This window comes from Bombyx mori, chromosome 11 (genome assembly GCF_030269925.1).
Source record: "Bombyx mori chromosome 11, ASM3026992v2".
In the NCBI taxonomy this organism is placed as follows: domain Eukaryota; kingdom Metazoa; phylum Arthropoda; class Insecta; order Lepidoptera; family Bombycidae; genus Bombyx; species Bombyx mori.
Window position 1 is genome coordinate 2,876,821 of NC_085117.1, and position 26,889 is coordinate 2,903,709.

General features: G+C 42.1%; 1 protein-coding gene across 19 annotated transcripts in view; it reads right to left on the minus strand.

The window, feature by feature from the left end:
- Positions 1–26,889, minus strand: part of LOC101744205 (la-related protein 1) — a 97,586-nt gene that overhangs the window by 16,088 nt on the left and 54,609 nt on the right. For 3 of the 19 annotated variants that reach the window (XM_038013994.2, XM_062670983.1, XM_062670982.1), the window contains exons 2-21: positions 22,455–22,685; positions 21,580–21,696; positions 20,450–20,576; positions 18,739–18,855; positions 17,918–18,102; positions 15,137–15,318; positions 13,750–13,939; positions 12,832–13,017; positions 8,769–8,939; positions 8,167–8,294; positions 7,549–7,656; positions 6,896–6,987; positions 6,113–6,210; positions 5,397–5,560; positions 4,316–4,466; positions 3,856–3,918; positions 3,241–3,372; positions 2,333–2,430; positions 1,486–1,593; positions 599–750 (exon numbers count right to left, since the gene is read on the minus strand). In XM_038013994.2, coding sequence (XP_037869922.1) covers positions 599–750; positions 1,486–1,593; positions 2,333–2,430; positions 3,241–3,372; positions 3,856–3,918; positions 4,316–4,466; positions 5,397–5,560; positions 6,113–6,210; positions 6,896–6,987; positions 7,549–7,656; positions 8,167–8,294; positions 8,769–8,939; positions 12,832–13,017; positions 13,750–13,939; positions 15,137–15,318; positions 17,918–18,102; positions 18,739–18,855; positions 20,450–20,576; positions 21,580–21,696; positions 22,455–22,529 — 2,644 coding nt within the window. In that variant the 5' untranslated portion in view covers positions 22,530–22,685. Of the gene's footprint in view, positions 1–598; positions 751–1,485; positions 1,594–2,332; positions 2,431–3,240; positions 3,373–3,855; positions 3,919–4,315; positions 4,467–5,396; positions 5,561–6,112; positions 6,211–6,895; positions 6,988–7,548; positions 7,657–8,166; positions 8,295–8,768; positions 8,940–12,831; positions 13,018–13,749; positions 13,940–15,136; positions 15,319–17,917; positions 18,103–18,738; positions 18,856–20,449; positions 20,577–21,579; positions 21,697–22,454; positions 22,689–26,889 lie in introns of those variants that run through there. The other 16 variants (XM_038013993.2, XM_038013995.2, XM_062670984.1 and 13 more) reach the window with 13 other exon arrangements.

Below are 26,889 nucleotides of genomic sequence, written 5' to 3' on the forward strand. Positions count from 1 at the left end.
TGTATTATCAACAGTTCTTGGTACATATGAAAATTTAATAATCAAAGAGACATCTAAAAAGTTGTAAAAAGTATGCTGAAAGATTTCGATACATATAGATACTGGATGAGTTAATAAATTCACTTCTAATCTGACGATTTCAAGGGTAAGTCATTCCATTATACCAATAATCTCTGGACAGGATAGACGATCGCAGCAGTTCTAACTAATACGACCGACCTCCTTAACCTTTTTTTTATGATTGAAGGATTACTGGTGGCCCGGAGGCCTTTCCAGTTTTACCAGGACAGGTGGGCGAGCAAAAGCTCAGTCAGAGGCGTGGGATTTGCTAACAGCTGCCCGAGCGCCTCCGAAGGAGACCTAACAACTCAAGAACAGCTGCTTCGCGAATGAATCTACTACCGGATCGGAATCGCGACCCGCTGAGACGATCCGGCGAGAAACTCAGCGGGCTGATGCATGCGTTAGTTCGACGAGTACGGTTACCGGGGTCCCTAAGCCTCCTAGTGTTAGAGCTGAAGGCGTCTAATGCAAAGGTTATTGGATCTGATGGATCCGTAAGGACGTGAACCTCCTCGACCCTTCCGGGGGCGCTCACCTTTGAGACAGCGCGAGTGGTACTTGTGGTACGCCTGTTGCGTGAAGTGGTTCTCCCGCAGCAGACCGTGGCTGGGGTGGTGGAAGGTCGGCAGGGACTGCGGCATGGAGCCGCACGACGAGCCCAGCGTCGGCGACGCGCCCAGCGACGACCTGTCACAACACCACACAGTAGTAGTAGTAGTTTTATTTTTCCAAATGGAAAAGCAACGGTATCATACCATACAGCCTAATCTTTTATATTTTTTTTTATGAAATATGATATTATGAAATGAAATGAAGTTAATTAATATGAAACATGGCATGAAATGAAACCACCACACACTTCGAGCTGACACAACCCATTCATTACGCGACTCTGGGACTTTGTGGGCGGGAACGCGAGTGTGAAGTTGTGTGATTTGTTTCATTGTGTCTATTTAGTGTTTCTTCAGTTTCAAATGTGTAATAACGGTGGTTTATTAACTGTTATTTAGTATCTGTGAAAGTCCACAAATTGGGAAAATCAAACAAAACCGCTGAACGTAACTTCTCGAGATCCTCCAAAAAGTCCACTGAAAAAGTCTCAGTAAATGACCACAATTTTACCGAGATTATATTTCATACCATATCATCACATTTCATATTATAAAAACAAATATATATTTTGCTTAGATGGGTAGACTAGCTCATAACCCACCTGGTGTTATGTGGTTTCTGGAGCCCATAGACATCTATAACGTAAATGCTGCCACCCACCTTGAGATATGAGTTCTAAGATCTCAGTATAGTTACAACGGCTGCCCCACCCTTCAAACTGCTTCATGGCAGAAATAGGCAGGGCGGTGGTACCTACCCGTGCGGACTCACAAGAGGTCCTACCGCCAGTGTAAGATATGGAGTACTGACCCGGTGCTTTGAGTCCTGGGTCGGTGTTCGCGCACGTCCATGATCCAGCCGACGTGGTGCTCCACGGGCGGGTTGAGGCTGTATCTGGTCTTGTGCTTCCTGCTGCAGCTGCAAATATAAATTCAGGGTATCCTTAATCACAGCACGGATGGTAGTGGTGGGGCGTAGTCTTGGGTGGTTTAAACGTCGACTTGTTCGTCGACTACTGATACCATGCACCCCACGCTTTTTTACAAAAAAATCATTTTTCCTTACACTATTTTTAATTCAAATTTATTAAAATTTATTTTCTATTTTTTAGTTGTATTTTCTATAAAAGCGTATTTTTTTGTTTTTTTTAAACTATTAAGTATTTATTTTTAATTTTTTAGTGGAATTTCAATATTTTCAATTATTTTTTTAATATTGAATTGTCATCGGTCCTTAATAAGTATACCAAATTTCGAGTTAACACGACGTTTTGAAGGGGGTCAAAATCATGTTGAAAGATTCCGTTACAAACATACATATGAGTCGACTATTATCAAAGCCGGCAATCTGACTTTTGGACAATGATTGGTAAATCAGAAAAACGAATTATTGACTTTGTATTCCATTGGCAGTCACAAAACTCTTCGGAACGACATCTTAGATAAATAACAGGTTAACTATTAACCTTTATTTAATGCAGGTTTTGAACCGTATTCTTTGAAGGAGACGATTATATTCAAATCAATCTGTATTGACATATCAATAATTTTTTTTTGTCCAAATGCACAGATTGCCACCTTTGATAATAGACGACTCATATGTCTGAAGCTAATAAAAGCGTGTTAAAAATAAATGTAATATTGGCATGTTTACTGACATGACATCGGTAGCGTGTGGGTCCTTGCTGGCCGCGTAGAAGCGCGCGGTTCGCCGGGGACGAGACGCCTTGCCGCCACCGGCCGGCTGCTGATCCACCTGCGAAAACAATTTAATACTAGTGTCTTGTCGTAATGCGACGCGTTCTGTATACATGATCTTGAGTAGCTTGTCGTGGCGTGTCGTGACGCGACGTGTTCTGTTAAACTTTAATCTCGTAAACATTGTTATTTCTTTAAGTGTATTAAATGGATCCCCGAACGCGATCAAATTCTTCGTGATTTTTTTAACAGGGTAAGACTAATGCATTATAATTAATAAATATTGCCAATATTATATTAGGGGTTAAAGTATGAAATTGTCGATTTGTACCGCAAAATTGAAATTTGTTTTTTTTTTTTGTTCATTCAACATATTATTTATTTAATCAAAATATCTATCATTATTATCTATACATTGCTGCCATTGAATAGGAAGGTCATTTATGCCTTTGCGATAGAACTCTAGTGATCTAAATTCTAAAAAGTGTGTGAAAGCATTTTGTACTGCCTCCAGGGAAGAAAGCTTTTTATCACGTAGAAAATTTTCCAAATCACGAAAAAAAGGGTAGTCCGTTTCAATTTTGCATGGCAATTTCATACTTTAACCCCTATTATTTGACCATTTCATAGAATAGTATTACATATTTAAAAGTTTTTCTAAAAAAATTTACTCTAAAGATTGCAATTTCGGCTAAAGGTAGCAAGGCAGCGGCTTGGTTCTGCCCCTGGCATTGCTGAAGTCCATATGCGACGGTAATCAGTCACCATCAGATGGGCCGTATGCTCGTCGGCCTACAAGGGCAATAAAAAAAAAGAAGGCGTAAACCATTTGCTGGTAAGCCGTATTATCCGATCCGACCATGTGTACCTGGTGGTGGGGGTGCGCGGGGGGCGGCGGGGGGCGGGCGGGGTTCCTATGCCGCTCGTTTGGCACGGCTGCCTCGAACTGCTCACGGCTGATCAGGCTCACAGTGCGGTACTCACGGCCGCTACCGTACGACTGTAACAATTGTACTCATTAATAATTCAACCCTTTTTTCTCTACTTATGCTGATAGCCTTGGGAGACTATATCAGCTTCTCCTTGACGAGTAGGTGAGCTCACGGGGCTCTAATCAGGAGTGTTACCAACACTGGCCCTAGCAAGAGCCGTGCTTCGGCAAATCTACCATCGGATATATTGTCTTTCGAGTTGAACCCGGTCACCGTCCTCGTCGAACCCGTCGCTTGCGACGAAGGGCTCGACGAGTAAATGAACCCACAGACACAGCCCACTGAGTTTCTCGCCGGATCTTCTCAGTGGGTCGCGTTTCCGATCCGGTGGTAGATTCTGCGAAGCACTACTCTTGTTAGGGTTAGTGTTAGCTGCGTCGTCAGGTTAGAGCCCCGTAAGCTCACCTACTCGTTCGCTGACGCTGGCATAACTCCTTAGATTACACCAGCTTAGGTACAAAAAAAAATCATGAATCAAATCCAACACTCACTGAAGTATATTCTGTGTCGTTCCACAGGTCCTCTTCGTAACGACGCAGTCCGTCGGTAATGACCTGTTTAAAAATAATAATTATGAATATGTTAAAAAAAACAAAAGTACCCTCTTTTTAACTATAAAGTATCACCGGCTCGGTGGAAGATCTTTCCTATTGTCGTTTTAGCCTCCCACACTTACATACTACATAATCACTACATAGTATAAAATAAAGTGGCTTTCTCTGTCCCTATATCTGTCTGTCTCTATGTATGCTTAAATCTTTAAAACTACGCAACGGATTTTGATGCGGTTTTTTTTAATAGATAGAGTGATTGAAAAGGAAGGTTTATATGTATAATAACATCCATTAAATAGTGGAGAAATCAATAATAAATTACAGTTTCCGAAGCGAAGCGAGGGCGGGTCGCTAGTTTTTTTTAAACTTAAAGACGGAGATCAGCCCCGGCACCCACCTGCTCGAGGTCCTGCGTGATCTTGGTGCGGCTGGTCCAGTCCCCCTGGCGGTCGTGTCCGTCGTGCTTGGCGGCACGCGTCGTCTGCGTCACGATCAGCAGCCGCCCCACATCGCCGTCCGTGAACTCCGCGTCCGACTCCTCGTCGGACCTGCGCACGCGCGTCACGTCACATTACCGACTACGGCCTTGTTCCATTGCGCGCTTTTGTATAGAACATTCTATATGCGATACTATGGTTACGCCGGTAAGAGTAGCGCCGTCTATCGCCGAATAGCCGAACGAATATCGAAGGATCTAGTAGCATTTAGAATGCTCGAGAAGTACAACGCCATCTATTGTCAGATCGAGGAAACACACACCGAAAATACTCGACTTGTGAGGATTGTTCTCGATAACTCTAGGGATGTCGTCTCGACTATAAAAGCCGTGCAGAGACGGCACGCAGTCAGTCAGTAACTATTCGAAGCGAAACAGCGAAGGGATCACCTGAAGCGAATTAAGAGTGTTCTAAGTGCTTATTTATCCCGAACCCCAGCACGTAACACTATAATATTTGAAATACTATTTGCCCTCCGACAACAGGCAGTGGGAGCTCGTGTAGATCCATTTACACAGCATCAGACCAGCATATGAGAACACAGATACGATAACCTTCTTATCGTGACCTTTTCAAGTCTAGGGAGCTTTAAGTTTCTCCAAGCACTGACCACCGTTCTCATCGAGCTCGGCGATGAGGCCTAGTTTTTTTTTCTTTTTTGCCTACCTAAGCTGAGAGCCTTGAGAGGCTATTTCAGCGTAACCTTAACTAGTAGGTGAGCTCACGGGGCTCAAACCTGACGACGTTGCTAACCCGAACCCTAGCAAGAGCCGTGCTTCGCAGAATCTACCACCGGATCGGAAACGCGACCCGCTGAGAAGATCCGTCGAGAAACTCAGTGGACTGTGTGTGGGCTTGAGGTACCTATAAGCACCGTTAGTGGATCGGGAGGATCCGAAATGACGTACGTGTTTGGGGCGACGTCGACTGCTTTCCGTTCTGTCTTCAGGACCGGGAATGGGTCTAGTGTCTGAGACTCACCAAGCATCGGTGAAGGTGTTGTGTCTCGGTGGAGGTAAGTCGAGTTCTTCGTCCAGTTGGAAGTGCAGCTCCTCGCGAGGCTCCTCGTCGGGGACTTCCCCGTCCGTCGCGGGCCCCCCGGCGGCGGAGCGCTCGCGGGAGCCGGCTTTCGTTCGACGTTTCACCTGTGCACAACGACTTTTAGTATTTTTTTGTTTTTAAAACACAGTGTGTAATGTAACATTAAATCAGATGGCAAGGTCAGCGTTCCCAGTCTGCTGAGCTGTTAAATTATTTTTTTTGTCGTTAATTTAACAGCACATAATTTTTTTATCATATAACGACTCACACAACGTTCAGTTGTTACCGTAAACTCATTAAACACTCACGCAACTTTACAAAAATGATCTTGTGCCATCTATATTGTGATAATTACTAATAATATGTAGTAATGCAAATATATTACACGGTGTTATTTCTTCACCGTGAAGTCATTTGTCTGCATGTTTTAAGTGCATATTTCATAAAAACAGTCATCAATTGTCGTGGGTGAACTCACGGCCCACCTAATGTTAAATGTTTAGCGGAGCCCATAGACATCTACAACGTAAATGCGCCACCCACCTTAAGACGTAAGTTCTAAGGTCTCAAGTATAGTTACAACGGCTGCCCCGCCCTTCAAACCGAAACGCATTACTGCTTCGCCGCAATAAGGGAACAGATATGTAGTCGGGTACCTCGGTCCAGTCGGCGGCGCCGCCCTCGGCCTGCGGGCTGTGCGCGGCGGAGCGCGGGCGGCCCCCCGGCTGCTCCCCCGGCTCGCTGCCGTTGTCCTCTGTACAACAAACAGACAATACACTGGCTACACTTTATATAGTCTATATCGAGGGGTGGAAGGCTATTTGGCTCAAGATATTGTAATCTTTGTTGATGTATAATCTTTGTAATTAAAGGTGCGTTTTATTTAGTATTAGCATGAACAGTTCGATGTTTTCAATTGAACTTCAATTAGGTTTCCCTCATTCAAGAATAGCTAAACAAGTTTTTGGTCATGATATTTTTTTCCAAATTTTAAAACACTAAATAAATGGCTCTCCTGTAAAGTTGCAAAAATATCGTTTTAGCCAAATAACCTTTCACTTGTCCATATGATATCCTTCATCATATCATCATCCTATCCTGCCTTTTTTGACAAACGCGCCTACCGTCCACCTGGTAGCTGGTGGCCACTCAATTAATTCAATATTCTTAATACATAATTACTGTTTACATAGATAGGATTGCGTTAATGACAGTCCTCTCCCAGAGTTTCGAACTCAAAATCCGCACTAGGGGACGCATCAGAGATGCGTTCCGATTCGAAGGATCAAACGGTATCTTCAGCCCCCCAAACCCCCTCGGTTACCATAACCCAGACATGAGGCGTGCGTCTCAATAGCCTACCGCCCGCGCATCTGTGAGGACACGAGCCTCGCAGTAACAGTATCCAAACGTTTAGACGTCACGTCACGTCACGTCACCTTGTCGCCTCGCCTGCGGCACGAACTCGGGCACGTTCGGGTCGAGCGAGTCGTGCGGCGGCGTCGGGCCGGGCCTGCTCGTGCGGAACATCCTGTATCGACATAGACAAATATACATCAGCACACATCATATAAGCTTACAGTTAAAGACTGGAAAGTACAGTGCACATAATCAGATGTAATTGGATATGACAAAAAAACGATATGGTACAGTAAGATTATAAGTAGGGCGCTAGTAGTATAATGAAGTACAATAGGGTGTGTTAGGCTACGATAGGTAACGGTAAGGTACAATAGAGTAAAGTAAGGTAAAGTGTGGTACAGTAAGGTACAATGTGGTATTGTAAGTTCCATAAGGGTACAATGTGGCATATTAAGGTAAAATAGGGTATATTAAGTTACAATAGCGTATAGTAAGGTAGAATATGATTTACTAAGGTAGAGTTTGGTATAGTAAGATACAATAGGGAACGTTAGGCTACGATAGATAACGGTAAGGTACAATAGAGTATAGTAAGGCAGAATATGGCATAGTAAGGTCCAATAGGCTACGATAGGGTACGGTATAATACAGTAGGGGTACAGTAAGATGCAATATGAAATAATAAGGTACAATAATGTGTTAGCTAGAATAAGTTATATTGAGGTCTGACCGCGGCAGGGGTGGGGGCGGCACGGCTCGCAGCAGGCCGGACACGGGCGCCACCAGCGGCCCGCCCATGGTCGCCAGCGGGAAGATGCCCACCATCTGCTTCTTGCGACTGCCGACAGTGACACGTGCACAGAGTCAATACTATAGCTCTTTTTTTAGCCAATTTTTCTAATGAAATACGTAATTAACAAACGTTCACCATTGACTTCTACAGTGAAGGAATAACAACGTGTAATAAAAATCAAACCCACCATTTACAGTTTGCGTAATTACTGATGGTAGGACCTCTTGTGAGTCCGCACGGGTAGGTACCATCACCATGCCTTTCTCTACCGTGAAGCAGTAACGCGTTTCGGTTTGAAGGTTGGGGCAGCCGTTGTAACTATACTTCAGACCTTAGAGCTCATATCTCGAGGTGGATGGCGCATTTACGTTGTAGATGTCTATGTGCTCCAGTAACCACTTAACAAATGATGGGCTGTGAGCACGTTCACCCATGTAAGCAATAAATAAAAAGAGCTTCGATAAGACATACAGTCCAATTGGTCAACAAACATACATACATAATGAAAGGACCGCAAAACTGTTTGCAAAATTATAAACTAAGCATGAAACTGACCGTTTCTCGCCCGGCCTCTCCTCGGTCCCCTCGGTCTGCAGCGGGGGATCGTCACTGGAATCCAGCTTCTTGTCTTCCTGAGTGTCAGGAGCGCTGTCCGCCTTCTGCTCCGGCGGCGGAGAGGTCTGCTGCAGCAGGAAACAGAACGTGAAGACATCACTAGAGGCATTTGGCTGTATATATTGAATCAAATCAAATAAAAAAAAAAAAATTCAACATAAATGAAAGTACATACTTGTTGAATGTCAAAAAGAACTACCGCCTCACAAAAACTAGCCTCCGTACTGAGAAAAACTGGCAAGAATGTCAGCGGGCATGTCTTTTTTTTAAATATTAGATTTTTTTAAATATTCAATTTTACAATGAGTATTATAACGTAACAATTATTACAATATTGAAATGCCCAGAGCGAGCAACTCATTCCCACTTTGTGCAATCTTCTAGATAATCATTGACTTTATAGTAAACTTTATTGCAGAGATGTTCTTTCATAGTTTTCTTGGGCTCCAGTAACCATGTAACACCAGGTGGACTGTGAGCTCGTCCACCCATCTAAGCAATAAAAATTAAAAAGTTGTACAGCTCTGACTATGTCAACTTACCACTTCCTTGTCATCTTCCACCTTTACATCTTCCACGTGTTCAGGCACTACGACCTTCGCAGTGTCCACGACCACGTCGGAGTTGTTCACATCATTCGGTTGTTCTTTTATCGTCTCGGGTTCAACCTTCTCATCTTTCCGCTCTATACTGGGAGCCTCGACAATGTCCTCCTAATATTAGGCGAAAAAAAAACAATAAATAGAAGTCCGTTAATGGAGCACGCTCAACTGACTTGTGACGTCATTTGGGGCCAAAACATGTGACTACATAAAAAAAAATCGCTTCATAAACATGTATGTAAATATCGGTGCAACACTACTATTTATTTAACTAAAATTAGTTCATATTAACTATTAACACTAGATTTACCAGCCATTTAAATATACGTATTTCTACCATAACCAGTCAATATGACTGGTGTATAAAAAAAATTCTTAACTGAGTTTCCAGTCTTTATTCACTCTTAAAAAATGGTAAAAAGAATTCAACAATATTAATTTTTATACAAAAATGGATTTATGGAAATTGTCAAATAACAAAAGACTTAATTTTTACAGTTTATCGCTCACAATTTCTACATATGTAGATTTTGCTTTTTGTACACTTTCCGCATAGACTTTTCTTGCATTTATTGCAAATATTTGTAGTCTTATTGTTATTGCAATATCCTATTTGACACCATTTGCGCACAGAAACCGTGCCAGCGGTAGTTGATATATCAGCTTCGTGTGGTTTTTGCCTTGAAGTCTGATATTCTGAAGCAAGTTCTTCTGCTAATCGAAACAGAAAGTCTTTCCGTGAGATATTTTCTCCTGTTGTGTTTTTGTATAATATCCAGCTATTTATTCCGGCTAAATCTAAAATATTGAAAAACACTTGAAGTGGCCACCTTCTGCAACCAGATTTCACCGTATATTTTCGTGCCATTTGATCAGTCACATCGACGCCAAATTTAGTTTTATTATAAAACAATACAGTTTCAGGTATTTTTTTAGCTGCTTTATCAATTTTGATGTGTTTATGTTTTGTACTTAGTAAAAGTACTTTTTTATTTGGTTTGCTCTTATAAACAGTAAGTGTGCATCCATTAGATTGGTACAACAACGTCGAGAAACGTGCCATGCTGTCTTTTTTCAGTTTGCAAATTTTCGGCAGTTCCCTCTTGTTTGCGCGTATTGTTCCAAGTAACGAAGTGCTTTTAGATCGTAATTTCAACGCCAAAGGAATACTTGTAAAAAAATTATCAGTTGTTACAGTTCTACCCTTCATGGTGTACGGTTCAAGAAGTTTCATTACGACAAATTCGCTTAGGGGGGTTGATGCATTTCGAGTCTCGTCTTTTCCTAAATATGGAAAGCCATTTACCACATATTTTGTTTCTACATCAGACGCTAACCAAAATTTGATGCCAAATTTATGGGGTTTGTTTGGCATATACTGAGTAAATCTGCATCTGGCCTTCGTTGGAAAAAGTTGCTCATCCACAGTAATATAAGCTCCCGGTTTGAAGCAATTTTGACTGTTTTCAATAAATTTATCCCAAACTGCTGAGACTAAAGCGAATTTGTCTGTTTGCAAGCGTTGACTCCTCTGATTTCTTTTATCGAACCGAATGTATCGTAAAATATCTGTAAAATCTCGTCTACTCATAGTGCTAGAAAAAAATGATGGTCCCCATTTTTTATTCCACAAGTATTGAAGTCTCAAAGTATTTCCTTCGTATGCCCCGCGTGCGTACAATATTGCAAGAAATGCCTTCAATTTTTCTTGCGTAATTGTCCAGGTTTTCCCCAAAACTCGAGAGGCTTCTAACTCTGTGCAAATTCGTATATGTTCCAAAATATGATTGTCAATCAATAATAGGAACGCACTACTTAGATTCCCTTTCATAATGTTTCTTTTAGCATGTGCTGTTGGCCCGTGTACATCTTTGAAAGCACTATGAATTGGTAATCTACCAACAACACCTCCTTCTTCAATTCTCGTCCAAATAGTTCCGTCTGCAGCAATTTCAGTTTGCTGATTTGGTACGTTACTTCCATCTTCATCTTCAGAACTGGAAGGGAATCGCATGCATCGTCTCGTGCGTTTGTTTGGCATATTTTCGCAATCACTGTCACTTGACTGATTTATATTGTCTTCATCAAGAACTTCCTCATCACTACTCAAGATATTAGCACTATTTTCATCATTGCCTTGTGGAGCAATTTGTGTATCTAATAATTCACCGTCGCTATCAAATAATTCACTTTCCACATCTGAACAATCCTGAGGTATGTTTGTTGCATTTCTAAATATGTAGAAACTTTTATTCGTTTTGACATTTTTAGGGGGTAACGATACGCAGGCTACTTGCTGAAGAACATATATTTGAATATTTTTCAAATACTCATAAATGTTTATTACGTGTCACTGTATGGGTAAAGATGAATGATTACGTTTGGAGATCGCTTGGACTAAGTACTCGTAAAAAAATCGTATAGATACGGTAATCGCCCAAATCGGCTCGATAACGATAACGTAATGAACAAAAGAAGCATGGGCACTATTTGTATTTTCACGGTCTCATGATTCTCCCGAAATCATACATTTCTTCCTAGAAACATGCACCAGTCATTTTGACTGGTTCTTGTATAAATCATTATAACAAAAAATATATTTGTTACTAACATTATATAAAGTAAAATTAAGTTCATAAAATATATTCTCTACTTATACCTACAAAAGTCATAACATCATTTTGGAAAGCAAATATTTAATGTAGTAGTAATTTTGAATTGAAGTTGCACGACCAGTCAAAATGACTGGTCTGGTAAATCTAGTGTTAATGTTAAAATTATTACAAATTTATGAGTAGACTACCCTCAGTTTTCTACTATAAATACGAGTGACCATTGTCGCACCAAACAATGACGTCACAAAAAACAACATGGCGCCAGTTGGGCTGTCAAATCTATACTAATATTATAAAGCTGAGGAGTTTGTTTGAACGCCCTAATCTCAGGAAATACTGGTCCGATTTCAAAAATTCTTTCAGTGTTAGATAGCCCATTTTTTATCGAGGAAGGCTATAGGCTACATAACATCACGCTAAGACCAATACAAGCGGAGTACTAAAAAAGAATGTTTCAAAATCGGGGTTTTTTTTCCTTTTGAAAGTTTCCGCTGCGTGCGCTGCAGAAACGATTAAATTTTCGCTAAAATAATGTATGACAGTATTGTTCCGCTTTAAAAGATCTAAAAAAAAGTCCGCGACAGCATATGTCTATATGTTAAGGTTGGCTCACTATAACGTTTTTTATGCTAACCAAATTTGTTCTAAAATCTTATACCTTTAAACGAGTAATTCTTGCATATATATAATCTGAATCTCGGAAACGGCTCCAACGATTTTCATAAAATTTAGTATGCAGGGGATTTCGGGGGCGATAAATCGATCTAGCAACGATTTATTTTTAGAAAATGTTGTTTTGTTCGTGTTTTCAATATTCAACTTCATCGATAATGAACTTTATTACTCTTCCCGACATCTATTGGCGAATAATAATACTATTTTTCTTAATTGAGAGCAACTAACTGCTTTAAAGACACAACAAGATGGCGTTATCAAAAAAAATAAAATATGTGCAATTCACACGTGGTAGAAGTGAAACCTTCCAAAATTAAAATACAATTATCCTAAACGTCTTAAGTATATGTAAAATTTTGTCATTAGTAAATAATTGTAAGGTAGCGCCCTCTGTGAATTAATATTTTAATTTCACGTATAATCCTAAATTAAAATTCACTACAAGAGCTTTCATACACACGTTAGTATTAAAAAATCTCACGGATGGCGCTGTATTAAATAGTATGTATATTTCTGTCTCATTCATCCTACACATTTTTGTATTTGTGTCTCTTACCTGTCGTTTTTTCCGTTGCATCCGGTTTGAAATCACAACGATTCTAAAGAAGTTTTCACTTCAAAAAAAAAACATCATCTAGTAAAGCATTATTTGTGAACTATTCCACGCGGACCAAGTCGCGGGCAAAAGTTAGTGTATATATATAAACCTTTACCTTAACTTGAACGACATCATCGGCGTTTGTCTTGGCCTGTTCCTTTTCGTTGTTTTCGGGATTCGTCTTCTCCGCCCCGGCCTTTTCGGGCTCGGCCGGCTTCGGTCTCTCCGGCCTCTCGCCCTCGTCGGAGCTGGTCGCCACGTCCAGTATCGGCCACTTGGTCGGCTCGAACACGGTCCGCACCTTGAACACCAAAAGGTTTGTTAAAACGTCATCGATTGACTCTCCACCTGACCCATAGACACGGCTGAGTTTCTCGCCGGATCTTCTCAGTGGGTTGCGTTTCCGAGCCGGTGGTAGATACTTGCTAGGGCCAGTGTTAGAAACGTTTTTTTTAAGTTTAAGTTTAAGTTATGTACCATTTTTAAGGTATTTGATTTTTTACATTTTATGAACGTGTTATATGCCTATATTAGACCTTAAAACTCCGAATTTAAAGGCTAATTTTTTTTTTATTGCTGAGGTGGGAGCTCATAGCCTTGCTGGTGTTAAGTAGTTACTGGAGCTCATCGACATTTACAACGTTAATGCGCCACCCAACTTGAGATACAAGTTCTAAAGTCTCTCAGTATAGTTACAACGGAACATTTCTCAAGTACGTAGTTCATTAGAAAAATTGGTACCCGCCTGCGGGATTCGAGCACCGGTGCATCGCTCAACACGAACGCACCGGACGTCTTATCCTTTAGGCCACGACGACTACAATTTACGGGCCTGAGACAGAAGGCAGTTAGTTATTCTCGATACAGCGCGCATTGTGACGAGGTTTCTCGCTCTGGACTCCTAGCCACTGGTCACTTGTGTCGTAGACACCGCCATTAGCGGCAATCTATTTTTTTTGTTTTTTTTTTTTTAAAAACGACTTGAGATACACGAACAAGTGTCTCGTCTGTCTCGTCTATCTGGTGGTGGTACCTTGAAGCCGCTGATGAGCTCCAGCCGCTCCGAGTCCCGGATCGCGTCGAGGACCAGCTGCACGTCTGAGGTGAGCGCCCGGACGCGGTGGAACGAGGCGATCAGCGTCACCGGTATGGTGCCGTCCGGGGACATCTTCCGTCTCAGGAAGAAGTCGCGGGCCAGGTTATCCGGACTGAAGTAGTATTCGCTGAAATGGAAAAAAACGGGTGAGGTAGGTGATTTTCGGTTCTATCGTAATTCAAACTAAGACTGGTATTGTTTAAGATAGCTTTTGTTATGGGACGATGCGGAGAGGTACCCTAACCGGGAAAAAACGTCCGTAACGTAAGATTTTTATTAGTAACGCACACAGTGTACGACTTAACTTTGTAATAACGTACAAAAAGTAACATATTTTTTTATCATTCATTGTCCACGATCTCAGGGCGTTCGTTTGCGCAACACATTAACTCTTATTTAAACAACCGTGAATGAAGTGTACCACAATAAGTTCGCACGTTACCGAATGACCGTGGGTTGTTGCGAATCCTCCAGTTTTATTTTCTTTATACCTCGAATAGAACTTAACATTAATATTTTTATAATAAGGAACTTCGTTCCTATCCGGTGTCCCACGACACCACACATCTTTTTTATTGCCAAGATGGAGCACTCACAGCCCACCTGGTGTTAAGTGGTTACTGGAGCCCATAGACATCTACGACGTAAATGCGCCACCGACCTTGAGATATAAGTTCTAAGGTCTCAAGTACAGTTCTCAACATGTTGACTGCGTTATGCGGTTTAAAAAGTCCCATGCATGATTGTTCCCTTGTGCGACAATTAAAACCGCGTTCTTTCGCTCACCACAGGAGGCGACTGTATCCACCTTTCTGTATGGACTTTTTTGAGGTCTCATTTACACTGTAAAAAAGTCCAATCTTGCCTTGATAAGACCTCATACGAACTGTTTGAGAGTCCCCCAGAAATGGTCTCACAGTCAACGTGTTATGAATTATCGTCTTCTCGCATTAAAACTGTATAATCTCAAAACTTACTAATGTTACAGGAGAGTATTTTAAAAGTTTAACATGTGATATTTTTAATATTAATCATCTTTGCAACATAAATTTTTTATTTTCTACCAGTTACATTATGTGTCTTTAAAAGTAAGATAAAATTGTGTATTAATTTTGTTAATAGTAGTCAAAATATAGGGAAACTAAAAAAAAATATATTAAACTACGCTCTTTTGACAGTATTTATGAGAAAAATACTGGTATAAATACCAAATGATTCCGCATATTAACTCAATTTCGAATATTTTTGGAAATTGTACACTTTTAATGCGAAAAGACGAACTGTCCATAACTTATTCTAATGATAAATATACAACGAAACTCACATTTGTTTCTTGATCAAATCCTTCAACGTTACTTGGTCCAGACCTAGTCCGTATGGGGCAGCGGTCGCGGCGGCCGCTCCGTAGTAATAAGCCTGGGCGAGACCGGCTCCGAGACCTCCCAGCGCCAAGCCGGGGTACTGCATCACTAGACCCTGTGCCAAACCCGCTTGTGGTATCCGCAGCTGTTTTGGGGCAAAGGTGGAGGTAGGAGGGGGGAGGGGGGAGGGGGGAGACGAGGACGAGAGGGGAGGAAGGAAAGTGATACGTAAGACCAGAGACCAATGAACGCGTAATCCCAAAAAGCAACGACATTATTGGTTATTAATGAATATAGTAACACCACCAAAACCCATAGTGAATTTACGTAAGGTTTGCAAAACAATAATGTTTAATTAAAATACGATCAACCCGATGATTCCCCAAACAAAGCAAATATGCTCGTTCGAATATAAAGAATAATAAATTATAATGAGAAAGTATTATTAATTTCCCAAATAAAGATTAATGTACCCAAGGATTTCGGATGTGATGGAACGGTGAAGGAAGCGGGTGGAATAATGAGACCCTTATTAGTTCCTGTACCGATAATTTCTGGTTCCCAAATATGGCGATTTAAATCAAGACTTTGGGGGGACAGGGGGGACACGAGGAGCCACGTCTATGGTTACATTTTTTCTAGAATTTCCTCTTGTAATAATGGTAATTTTTACCTTTGGCGTCAGATCAAAGACTCTGAGTATGTAAGTCTTTGGACGTAGCTTCTCGGGTTCCCCCAAAAACCCAAATATTTTACGTTTTTTTTATTGCATAGATCGGTGGACGAGCTCACGTCGCACCTGGTGTTAAGTGGTTACCGGAGCTCATAGACATCTACAACGTACATGCCGCCACCCACCTTGAGATATAAGTTTTAAGGTCTCAGTATAGTTACAACGGCTGCCCCACCCTTCAAACGGAAACGGATTACTGCTTCACGGCAGAAATAGGCAGGGCGGTGGTACCTACCCGTGCGGACTCACAAGAGGTCCTACCACCAATAATTACGCAAATTATAATTTTGCGGGTTGTGATTTTTATTACACGATGTTATTCCTTCACCGTGGAAGTCAATCGTGAACATTTGTGATTTCATGACATGATTCATCCCAACATCCCGTAATGATAACTTTATTATTCGATTATAGCACTAGAATCCAAGCCATTAAGTATATATAAGTATATAAAGGGTGAAAGGCTGTTTGGGTTAAGCGACATTTCGCTTAACACGCGACATTTATCTTTGTAATTAAAGGTCCGTTTTATTTGGTAACAGCATCAACAGTTCGATGTTTTTAATTGAACTTCGAAATAAGTTTACCCCATTCAAAAATATCTAAAGAAGTTTTTTGGTTATGACATATTTTTTCCAAATACTTAAACTTTAAATGGCTCTCCTGTGAAGTTGCAAAAATGTCGCTTAAACTAAACATCCTTTCACCCCTCGATTTATAATATAATATATTAAATATTATACAAGTTCCAATTGTCGAAAACTAGAGCATAAATTAATTACGTTCTTATTTTACATTTAGATAAATTTTTAATAAATATAAAAAAAAAATACACTTGTGGCACTCGGGGCAGTGCGGCGGTAAAGCTATTGCATAGCATTTTTAATCAACTTATGCAATTATAATTAGACAATAATAATTTAATATTAAAACAATAATAAAATAAGACCACGCTATATTTATAAACATTGACAAAAACAAAACATTAACTGTCCCCTTCACACTCATAAGCTAGACCGCGCGAGAGAGAGAGATGGGCAGACTTTTCATGATGCGACGTCACGCCGCGCGCTTATTCACAAACACTACACAAGCGCAACGTGTGAATTTGTTGAACGCCAGCTACATGGTAGGCGGAGTGGGTGTGTTAGGTTTTATTTTCGTTACAGAATTTCTTGATTCGGTCGCCGCACTCAAAGCCCGCGATAAAAACTATGCAATAGCTTAAAAACAATAAGTAAATTTCAAGTCAATATTTATACCTCTGGTTTTCGACATTAATACCAAGTTAAAGGATATGCAAAATTAAACCTTATCTCGCAAGATATAATGAACAGTATAGTGGCACCATGATCGTTCAATGATGAAAATATTACACCAATTCTCAAAGGAAGGTAAGGAGACACATCTATACTTAATATAAGATCTATTTTAATCTTATATCTTGTCAAAGTTAAAACACAATCATATGTATAGAGCAAATAGAGATAGAGTTTATAAATTGATTTTTTAATTCTAAAAATATATGAAGACATGAGTGGATGAAGGGGCTAAGTACCATTTTGAATATTTTTGAGTTTTTTTACATTGAATGAAGGTGTTATGTGCCTATAAACCATATTAGACCTTAAAACTACGAGTTTAAAGGCTATTTTTAGAAATTTCATGTGATGAAGGAGACTCATACGAAGAAAAGGTACATGTAACAAAAATTTGTTGCCCGTTTTCTTAAAATAAACAGATTGTATCATATCCCCTTCATTCACTCATGTCTTCATACACATATATATTATATACTGTAAAAGCTTTTTATCTCGATATGATACCCGAGAGCGCGCTATAACCTAGTCTCATCATCATCATCATCATCATCATCATCATCATCATCATCATCATCATCATCATCATCATCATCATCATCATCAACAGCCCAGTCGCCCACTGCTGGGCATAGGCCTCTCCCGATCCACACCTAACCTAGTCTGCCAATCTAGATTAGTTTAGAGCGTACCTGTGACAGTTCCGGATGGTGGCCGAAGTCGTGAGGGTGGTGGAACACGGCGTGCGGCGGGGCGGCGAGCGCGGACAGTGCGGACACGGGGCGCGGGCCGGGGCGCCGGGCGCCGCGACCTCGCCCCCCGCCGCGCACCGAGCGTGCCCCGCGGGGACGCTCCTCGCCGTTCAGGGAAACCGTGTCTGTCATCAGATCTCATCTTAAAAATCTTTCCTTCAACGATGCAGAAATTAAGTCGTCGTGGCCTAAAGAATAAGACGTCCGGTGCATTCGTGTGTAGCGATGCAACGGTGTTCGAATCCCGCAGACGGGTACCAATTTTTCTAATGAAATACGTACTTAACAAAATGTTCACGATTGACTTCCACGGTTAAGGAATAACATAACGCGTAATAAAAATCAAACCCGTAAAATTATAATTTGCGTAATTACTGGTGGTAGGACCTCCTGTGAGTCGGCGCGGGTAGGTACCACCGTCCTGCCTTCTGCCGTGAAGCAGTAATGCGTTTCGGTTTGAAGGGTGGGGCAGCCGTTGTAACTATACTGAGTCCTTAGAAATCGTATCATCACCCATCTCAAGATGGGTGGCGCATTTTCGTTGTAAATGTCTATGAGCTCCAGTAACCACTGAACACCAGGTGAGCTGAAGGCTCGTCCACCCAAGCAATAGGTTCTACGGTTAACACACATAAGTTCGAAATCATCAAAATCAGTCGTGAAGTCACTTAACCAATTCATTTTCTCTTTCACGCCAGCGACTTATAAACGATGACGTCACAAACCGCGACCCTGCAAGCAAATCTCGAGGCGACCCTTACCGTTCTCAGGCCTCGCACCATGCGGAGGACCGTGCTTGTTCTGCCTGGGGCCCTTCACTTCGATGTCCAGAGGCACCCACTTGTGCTTGCCGGATTTGTTGCCGCCTTTACCAGCCCCTGCGACGGGAGAATACTTTTACTGATTTCGGATTGATACGCCGGTGGCGCCGCGATCTGCACGACACAGACCCAGCGGCGTGTTACCGGCTGCCCTATCGTGGGGCATCAGTAGTCACGCGACCTCACGACACCCAGACAAGTTCAGCAAGCATCAATGCGTTCTGTGTGCTTAGTGTGAGTTAAACGTTCTCGATAGCGTAAAAGTTAACTCAAATTCATATGGGGTTGGAACGATTGCCTATGCCTTTTATATGTATATACATATGTCGCATCCGGGCACGACAAACGAAGCGAAAGCGTGCCATCTAGTGAATGCGAGCCCCAACTATTCGTTAAACATCGGCTCACTTCGGGTGGTGTCTTCAGCAGAGTCCAGTGTGTTTAAATTCTCGATAGCGTAAAAGTTAACTCCAATTAGTATGGAGTTGGAACATCTGTTTACATTTGTTGTTGCTAGGGGCGCTGTTCCAACTGCATACAAATTTGAGTTAACTATTACGCTATCGAGAACGTTAAAAAACTCGTACTAAGCACACTGGTGGTTCAGAGTTTGCAATGTCGATCCTTGCAGAACGATCGAACGGAATAGCTACTGGTGGTAGGGCCTCTTGAGAGTCCGCGCGCCGCCCTGCCTATTTCTGCCGTGAAGCGGTAATGCGTTTCGGTTTGAAGGGTGGGACAGCCGTTGTATCTATACTGAGACCTTAGAACTTATATTTCAAGGTGTGTGGCGCATTTATGATGTAGATGTCTATGGGCTCCAGTGACCACTTAACACCAGGTGAGCTGTAAGCTCGTCCACCCATCCTAGCAATACAATATATATGTATTTCGCGACGAGCCCGCGTCAAAACCTCGATCGATTCTAACGCGTACAAGCCCTCGAAGCGAAACCAACTTTGCTGTACCCGTAATGCGTAACCCGACTTTTCCATGGAAAAAGAAAAGAGAGGCCTAAAGAACGGGACGAAGAATTCGTTTATTTTCCTTTACACAATCGTTTAATATGTTTTTTTTTATTGCCCTTGTGGGCAGACGAGCATACGGCCCACCTGATGGTGAGTGGTTACCGTCGCCCATGGACTTCAGCAATGCCAGGGGCAGAGCCAAGCCGCTACCTACCGAATCCGATTAAGCAACGTATTTATAAATACCACCTTAAATCCCTGTATCTTTTCCAGGTTTTCTATTAATTAAACGGTTTTCTGGAAGATATCGATCTTTTAGCGATAAGACCGCCTATTGCACAAATATATCTGCTTGTTAACTGTTTTTTTTATGTTATTATTTTTTGGTGTGCAATAAAACATATTCTCTCTCTCTCTCTCTCTCTCTCTCTCTCTCTCTCATTTTTTCTCTCTCTCTCTCTCTCATTTTCTCTCTCTCTGTCTCTTTCTCTCCTTTTTTTTTATAGATTTCAACAATTCGAACGTATTAGCCAGGATATGTTTGTTCTTTGCCTGGAAATGCGATGGTACAATTTATAGCTGTCCGTCATTATATTTCAATGTGAATTACCGTTACGGTTGCAAATGCTCAAAATTTTCCCCAAATTCAGGGAAAAAACATGTCGAACTAACAAAAAACTGACCCGAGTTCTTTTTATCCTGATGTTTGTCATTCGAACCGTGATGGTTCTGAAGCGGCTCCGGCTTGTCGACCTTCGCCTGGTTCTGGGGATGCTGATGGTGCTCCTCGAGGGGCTTCCGTTCTTGTTCCTGGAAGATCAAGAGCATAATGCTGTTAGGGTATTTTGTGTCACAACTAATAGAACTGAACAAATTAACTGTAATTTTCAACTCTACTTCTGACCGGGATATAACTAAAATCTTGAACTTGATAAGCCTATAGTTCATGTTCATTGGATCTGAAATTGGCTGGAACATAAAGTATTTAACGCTTCATTTCTAGTAACCTCGAGGGGTTAAGCTAACCTCACCGAATGTGTTGGTGAGCTTACGGGGCTCAACCTAGGCGACTTTGATAACACTAGCCCTAGCAAGAGCAGTGCTTCGCTAAGTCTACCACCGGATCGGGATCGCGACCCACTGAGAGGATCCGGCGAGAATGAGGGCTGTGTTCATTTCTCTACCCTTCATCGCATTCGACAGCTCCAACGAGTACGGTGACCGGTGCTTGGATGACATTCGTAAATGAATGCCAGGTTTCAGTTTAGCTTCGCTTAGATGCTTTCCGAAGATCATTAAGTAAAACAAGTGTGGCGGTAGTTATCAGACAACACAAGATATTGGATGTCTGACTCTCGCTTGTACCATTTTCAACATCCTCCTCTCTGAGTCCCATTCCTCATGTCTGAGGGTCGTGACCATCTCCTCTCATTACCTTTCTTTGGATGATGTTACACCATCTTTTTATTGCATCGATAGGTGGACGAGCTCACGGCCCACCTAGTATTAAGTGGTTACCGGAGCCCACAGGCATCTATAACGTAAATGCCGCCACCCACCTTGAGATATAAGTTCTAAGATCTCAAGTATAGTTACAACGGCTGCTCCACCCTTCAAACCGAAACGCATTACTGCTTCACGGCAAAAATAGGCAGGGTGGTGGTAACTACCCGTGCAGACTCATCACCAGTAAGCTTGCATATACACAAGTTCTGAGAAACAACATTAGGACCATTAGGTGAAAGATCTCTGTTTCGTTTTTAGAATTCCTAGCGAGAGTAACGTTGAGCATTGCTGTCCGGCATTGACTTACCAATGTGCCATTATGATGCGTGGAGTCTGTGTCGTGGGGCGGGGTCGAGTGACATCTCGAGGCTGCCACAGCTGCCCCGAGCGTCGGCCAGTCGCCGATATCCGTGAAGTCTGACGCCTGCGGACAAAACCAGAGGAGGGATCTTTAGATATTTTATCGGATTATCGCTGTAACTTTTGGAAGTCGTCGTGGCCTAAAGGATAAGACGTCCGGTGCATTCGTGTTGAAGCGATGCACCGGTGTTCGAATCCCGCAGGCGGGTACCAATTTTTCTAATGAAATATGTACTCAACAAATGTTCACGATTGACTTCCACGGTGAAGAAATAACATCGTGTAATAAAAATCAAACCCGCAAAATTATAATTTGCGTAATTACTGGTGGTAGGACCTCTTGTGAGTCCGCGCGGATAGGTACCACCGCCCTGCTTATTTCTGCCGTGAAGCAGTAATGCGTTTCGGTTTGAAGGGTGGGGTAGCCGTTGTAACTATACTGAGACTTTAGAACTTGTATCTCAAGGTGGGTGGCGCGTCTACGTTGTAGATGTCTATGGGCTCCAGTAACCACTTAACAAGGTGGGCTGTGAGCTCGTCCACCCATCTAAGCAATAAAAAAAAAAAAAAAACGTTAAAAAAAAAAAAATACGTTAAAAAACTGGCACTAGGCACACTGGTTGCGACCAGACTGTGAAACTCTTTTAATTGCCGCCGATCCTCTTTAGTGACACAGTCGAATGGTCGTCTCCCAATCCTTCCATCTTCACGTAAAACCGAATACGTAGCAATTGCAGTGAGATGCCCATCGAAACGTACAGTTATACCATCGCACCCTGCGTATTCATTACCAAAACCCCGACATTTCGCCACTTAATGTACCTGCGCGTCGTTCTCCACTTTGGCCCAGCTCCTCCTCGCCCTCGACTTCCTCCTGGCCGTGACGCCGGCCGTCATCGCGATGTGTTATTCTAAGGCTCACCGATACGAGCGCGCGCACACACATACACACTCACGACGACATTCCGTCAGTACTCACTCGTTTTCAGTATTTCGAGAAAATTATATTGAGTTTATTCAAGATCACTGTTTTATGTATTCATTATTGAGCGTCTGCTGTTCAAGAAACAAAGTTATATAAGTCGAGAGTTTTAACGATCAGACCGCCGTCATTTAGAACTAATAGAATACCGCTGATACGTCATACACCCCGCATTGGTAGGTAGCATGATCCTGCCTATTACTGCCACGCAGCATTTATGACTTCCGGCTTAAAGAGTGGCACAGCCGTTGTGTAACAAAATTGGTGATTTGACGTTTTATCGACCTTGACGGTGTGTGGTTACCGTAGCTGGTAAACGTCAGCAGAGCTTAGACGTTGCCTACCGCTAAAGTAGCCTACCCATGATAGGGAGGCGACACCAAGACAACAATCATAAATCAATACCAACACGACTCTCCCAATTACTAAATCCACTAGTGCTATTGCAAAACCAAGGTAACAAGTCAATCAGCTCGAATTGGGTGATATTATTAAGCAAGAAACGAATCCAGTTTTATGACGCATAAATTCACATGTTAAAACCCTATTAGAATTTCCGATTACGGCTCTTGCTCGCAACCGAACGATGTCAAAACCGTGACAGGTGTACGCTACGACCAGATGCCTCGAATTGATTCGTTGGAACGCTATCACGACAATATTTAACCTATAGGGGGGTAGGTAGAAATACTTCAAAGACGCGCTCGCCTTTAACGGTTTTAAGGCGTCCATATTCCTATCAGCTTTAATAAACGCCTCTTTAAGCTTGTTGAGAATGATAATTTTTGTGACTACCTTCACTTTCACAGACACAAGTCTCATTGCATTATTAAAGCTAACTTTTACGGGTTAATCTTGTTTTTTTTTCTGGCTGGTTTTCAATACATTGCAGACTTCGTGATCGCCGAATCTTTCGTCAAAACAGCAATGTATTATGTCCACGATTTGTGAATACAGTTGCAAGTACTACATTATTATAATTGACGTATAAGACACGAGGGGCATCGTTGCTTCAAAGGAATATTAAGACGACACTACGGTTTTATATGGTTCTCGCTCTTACTCGGCTCAAACTTATCGGAACGTGGAAAAAAATCCATGGAGTCGATTGTGAATTAGAATAATCGTATTAGAATCGAGCTATACATTTATAACATTAAATTAATACTACGATATAATCCGAACGAAAATCCTCCGATACATCTGATCATTAACGAAAAAGCACGCATTTAAAAAAAAAAAAAACAAAAAAAAAACGTACAAACTTTTCGTCATTACTATTTCGTTATAATCACAGTTTCGAAACTACATAAAATACATAAATAAGCTGTGACATTTCGTTTTATAAAATTAAGGAAGTCATTAACGAAAGGAACCGGTTTCGTCTGTGCAGGAATTATTTCGTCTCGCTTTCGATTTAATGTCATGTTTATTTATTGGCCGATATTCGTTCTCCCGACTCGGCCAATGCCGGTGCCAAGCCCCGTTGAGAACGAAAAGGAGGGTTGAATTCGAGTTCGACCTTTCCACCCTAAAAATGTCAACTCCGAATATGTGGCGGCGGCGGTTAATTATCCGGACCCAAATGAGGCTTCAGCGGCCCTTCTCTTTTTCTCCACCTTACCCCATTAGAGCTAATTTTTTTGTTCCGTTCTTCTTCAGCCGTCAACACTCACTCCTCTCTCTCCCATATCGTCCATTCGCACACACCATCCATGTCTTCTTCAGTCGACCTCTTTACCCTCTACCATTTCCATATATCTCCTAGTCACATGTATCTTCTCTCTACGCATCAAATGTCACTACCACGCTGACCGTCCGCTCTTTAATTTGTTAATTACCGGGGTTACTTTCACACTTCCTCTTATATACTCATTCTTTTTCCATTTTAGGCTTCAGTGGCCTCGAAGAACTAAATCTCTTCCAAAAGCGCTGCCGTGGAAGGACGCGGGAACCCACCATGTCTATTTTCCCAAGAAAGCCTCATGAGGTCACGACCCTCAGCATTGAGCATTATCGACGTAAGGAGAAGGATTCGTTCTCCCAAATCGAGCGAAAATACTGGTCGCACTTCAACGAATAATAATAGTGTGTGGATTGCCCAAATATAGTTTTAATATATTCCATCATCAAGGCCACATATGCGGATGTCACACTAATTTGCACATAGCTCTCTTAATAGATCACAGAGCGTCTTGCCTGATTAAAAAATTAAGCGCCGTTCAGGATCGTAAGCTTTAAATCGTTAATTTTAGAAAATAATTGAATTCTGTCTAGATGTTTAAACGACAGGAGAACAAGCGTCGTTGTTTTATTGCTTAGATGGGTGGGCGAGCTCACAGCCCACGTGGTGTTAAGTGGTTACTGGAGCCCATGGACATCTACAACGTAAATGCGCCACCCACCTTGAGATATAAGTTCTAAGGTCTCAAGTATAGTTACAACGGCTGCCCCATCCTTCAAACTGAAACGCATTACTGCTTCACGGCAGAAATAGGCATGGTTGTGGTACCTACCCGTGCAGGCTCACAAGACGCCCTACCACCAGTAAAAAAGTGACGCGACTTCACAATCGAAATCAGTACCCAAAGACGTTATCATTAACGATTTCGACGGTGAATAAACAACACCATGTGCAACAAAATGAAACTGGCAAATATTACAAAGGTTGAAAGGTACAACCATTGTCTACTTATGGTACTTCCCGGTCTAAGCTATGGCAAACCTGTCACACAAAGCAATTCGCAACCGGCGGACACTTTGGGGGTGTTGCAAAAGCCCTACAACAGAGGACACGCGATTCCTGAGCCTCGAGCAGTTCAAAATACCGCTCCTGGCACACCAAATTCTACGCCACGCAAAAACTAAGAATATCCACCTTCCAGTCCCACGAATCTACGTCGGTGATAACGTTGACAAGACTGTTACTACGTGGCGATCTTCACAATGTCCACACCCCCGAAGCCACTTCGCTTGTAAATTATAAAAAAGGTCATACATTCCGCCGACCAGACCAAGTCGTAACTACTATACCGGATCCTCTAACATGAACATTTGACATTATCGAGCAGCGTAAACTATTTTTATGAGTTGACGTTTTAATTTTAATGTTCTTACCCCACCTGCTCACCTTTGGCACAATTCATAATTTGATCGGTTAATAGCTGAGCGACCGAGAAAAGCGAGAGTATGTGTTTGCGATGTCGTTAGGGCGTTCTTGAGAGCATGTTACCCATAGACACAGCCCACTAAGTTTTTCGCCGGATCTTCTCAGTGGGTCGCGTTTCCGATCCGATGGTAGATTCTGCGAAGCACTGCCCTTGCTAGGGTCAGTATTAGCAACACTCCGGTTTGAGCCCTGTGAGCTCACCTACACACGTTAGGGTGAAGCTGAAACACCCTCTCAAGGCTATCAGCATTGGTAGGAAAAAAAAAGAGCATGTACGAATGCATGGGAGGATCCTGCTGCACGCATTTATCTGTCGCAAATCGTAGGGCTGACGATTATCAGATAATTGTCCAGCAATAAGTACTGGAGCACGTAAGCACCTTAATGCCACCGACCTTGATAAATTAGGTCAGTAATAGGACCAGCTTGTGGTGAGAGCTTCCAACATCCCTCGACTCCAGTGATTACGCTATTGGCTGGTTTCATGTTTATAGCAAACAACATTGAAATCCTACATCGTGGATGCCATTGGCAAACACGTGCAAAGTACGTATTTCATTAGAAAAATTGGTACCCGCCTGCGGGATTTAAACACAGACACAGTCGTATTGCTCGAATTAAGAGACCATCCTACATTTTTCACTATCTATTCGCTGGTAGCCAAAAGAACTAATCCAGCTTCTCACGGACGGGTAGATGAGTTCACGGGGTTAATTTGAAAAAGAGTTTTCTAACACTAGCCCTATCAGTGCTTCGTAGAATCTATCATCGGATCGGAATCGCGACCCACTCAGAAGATCCGGCGAGAAACTCAGTAGGCTGTGTGGGCCACTAGTCGACGATGACGGTGACCGGTGCTTGAAAAGTCGAAAAGCACCTGTGAGTGGATCTGAGTGATCCCTTCTTTAGACTACAATACCACGGAGTTGAAGGAGCTGCCTGTGCTCTTGCCTAGCCGCGTTAACACGTATCCCCTGACGAATATCGATGCAGACCACTATAATAAAATCACGGACAACGAATCATCATTAGACATCTCGTCTACAAACACCATCAGAGGTCACTGAGACGGTTACAGGCCCAACCCAAGAGCCGTCCGGATTTAC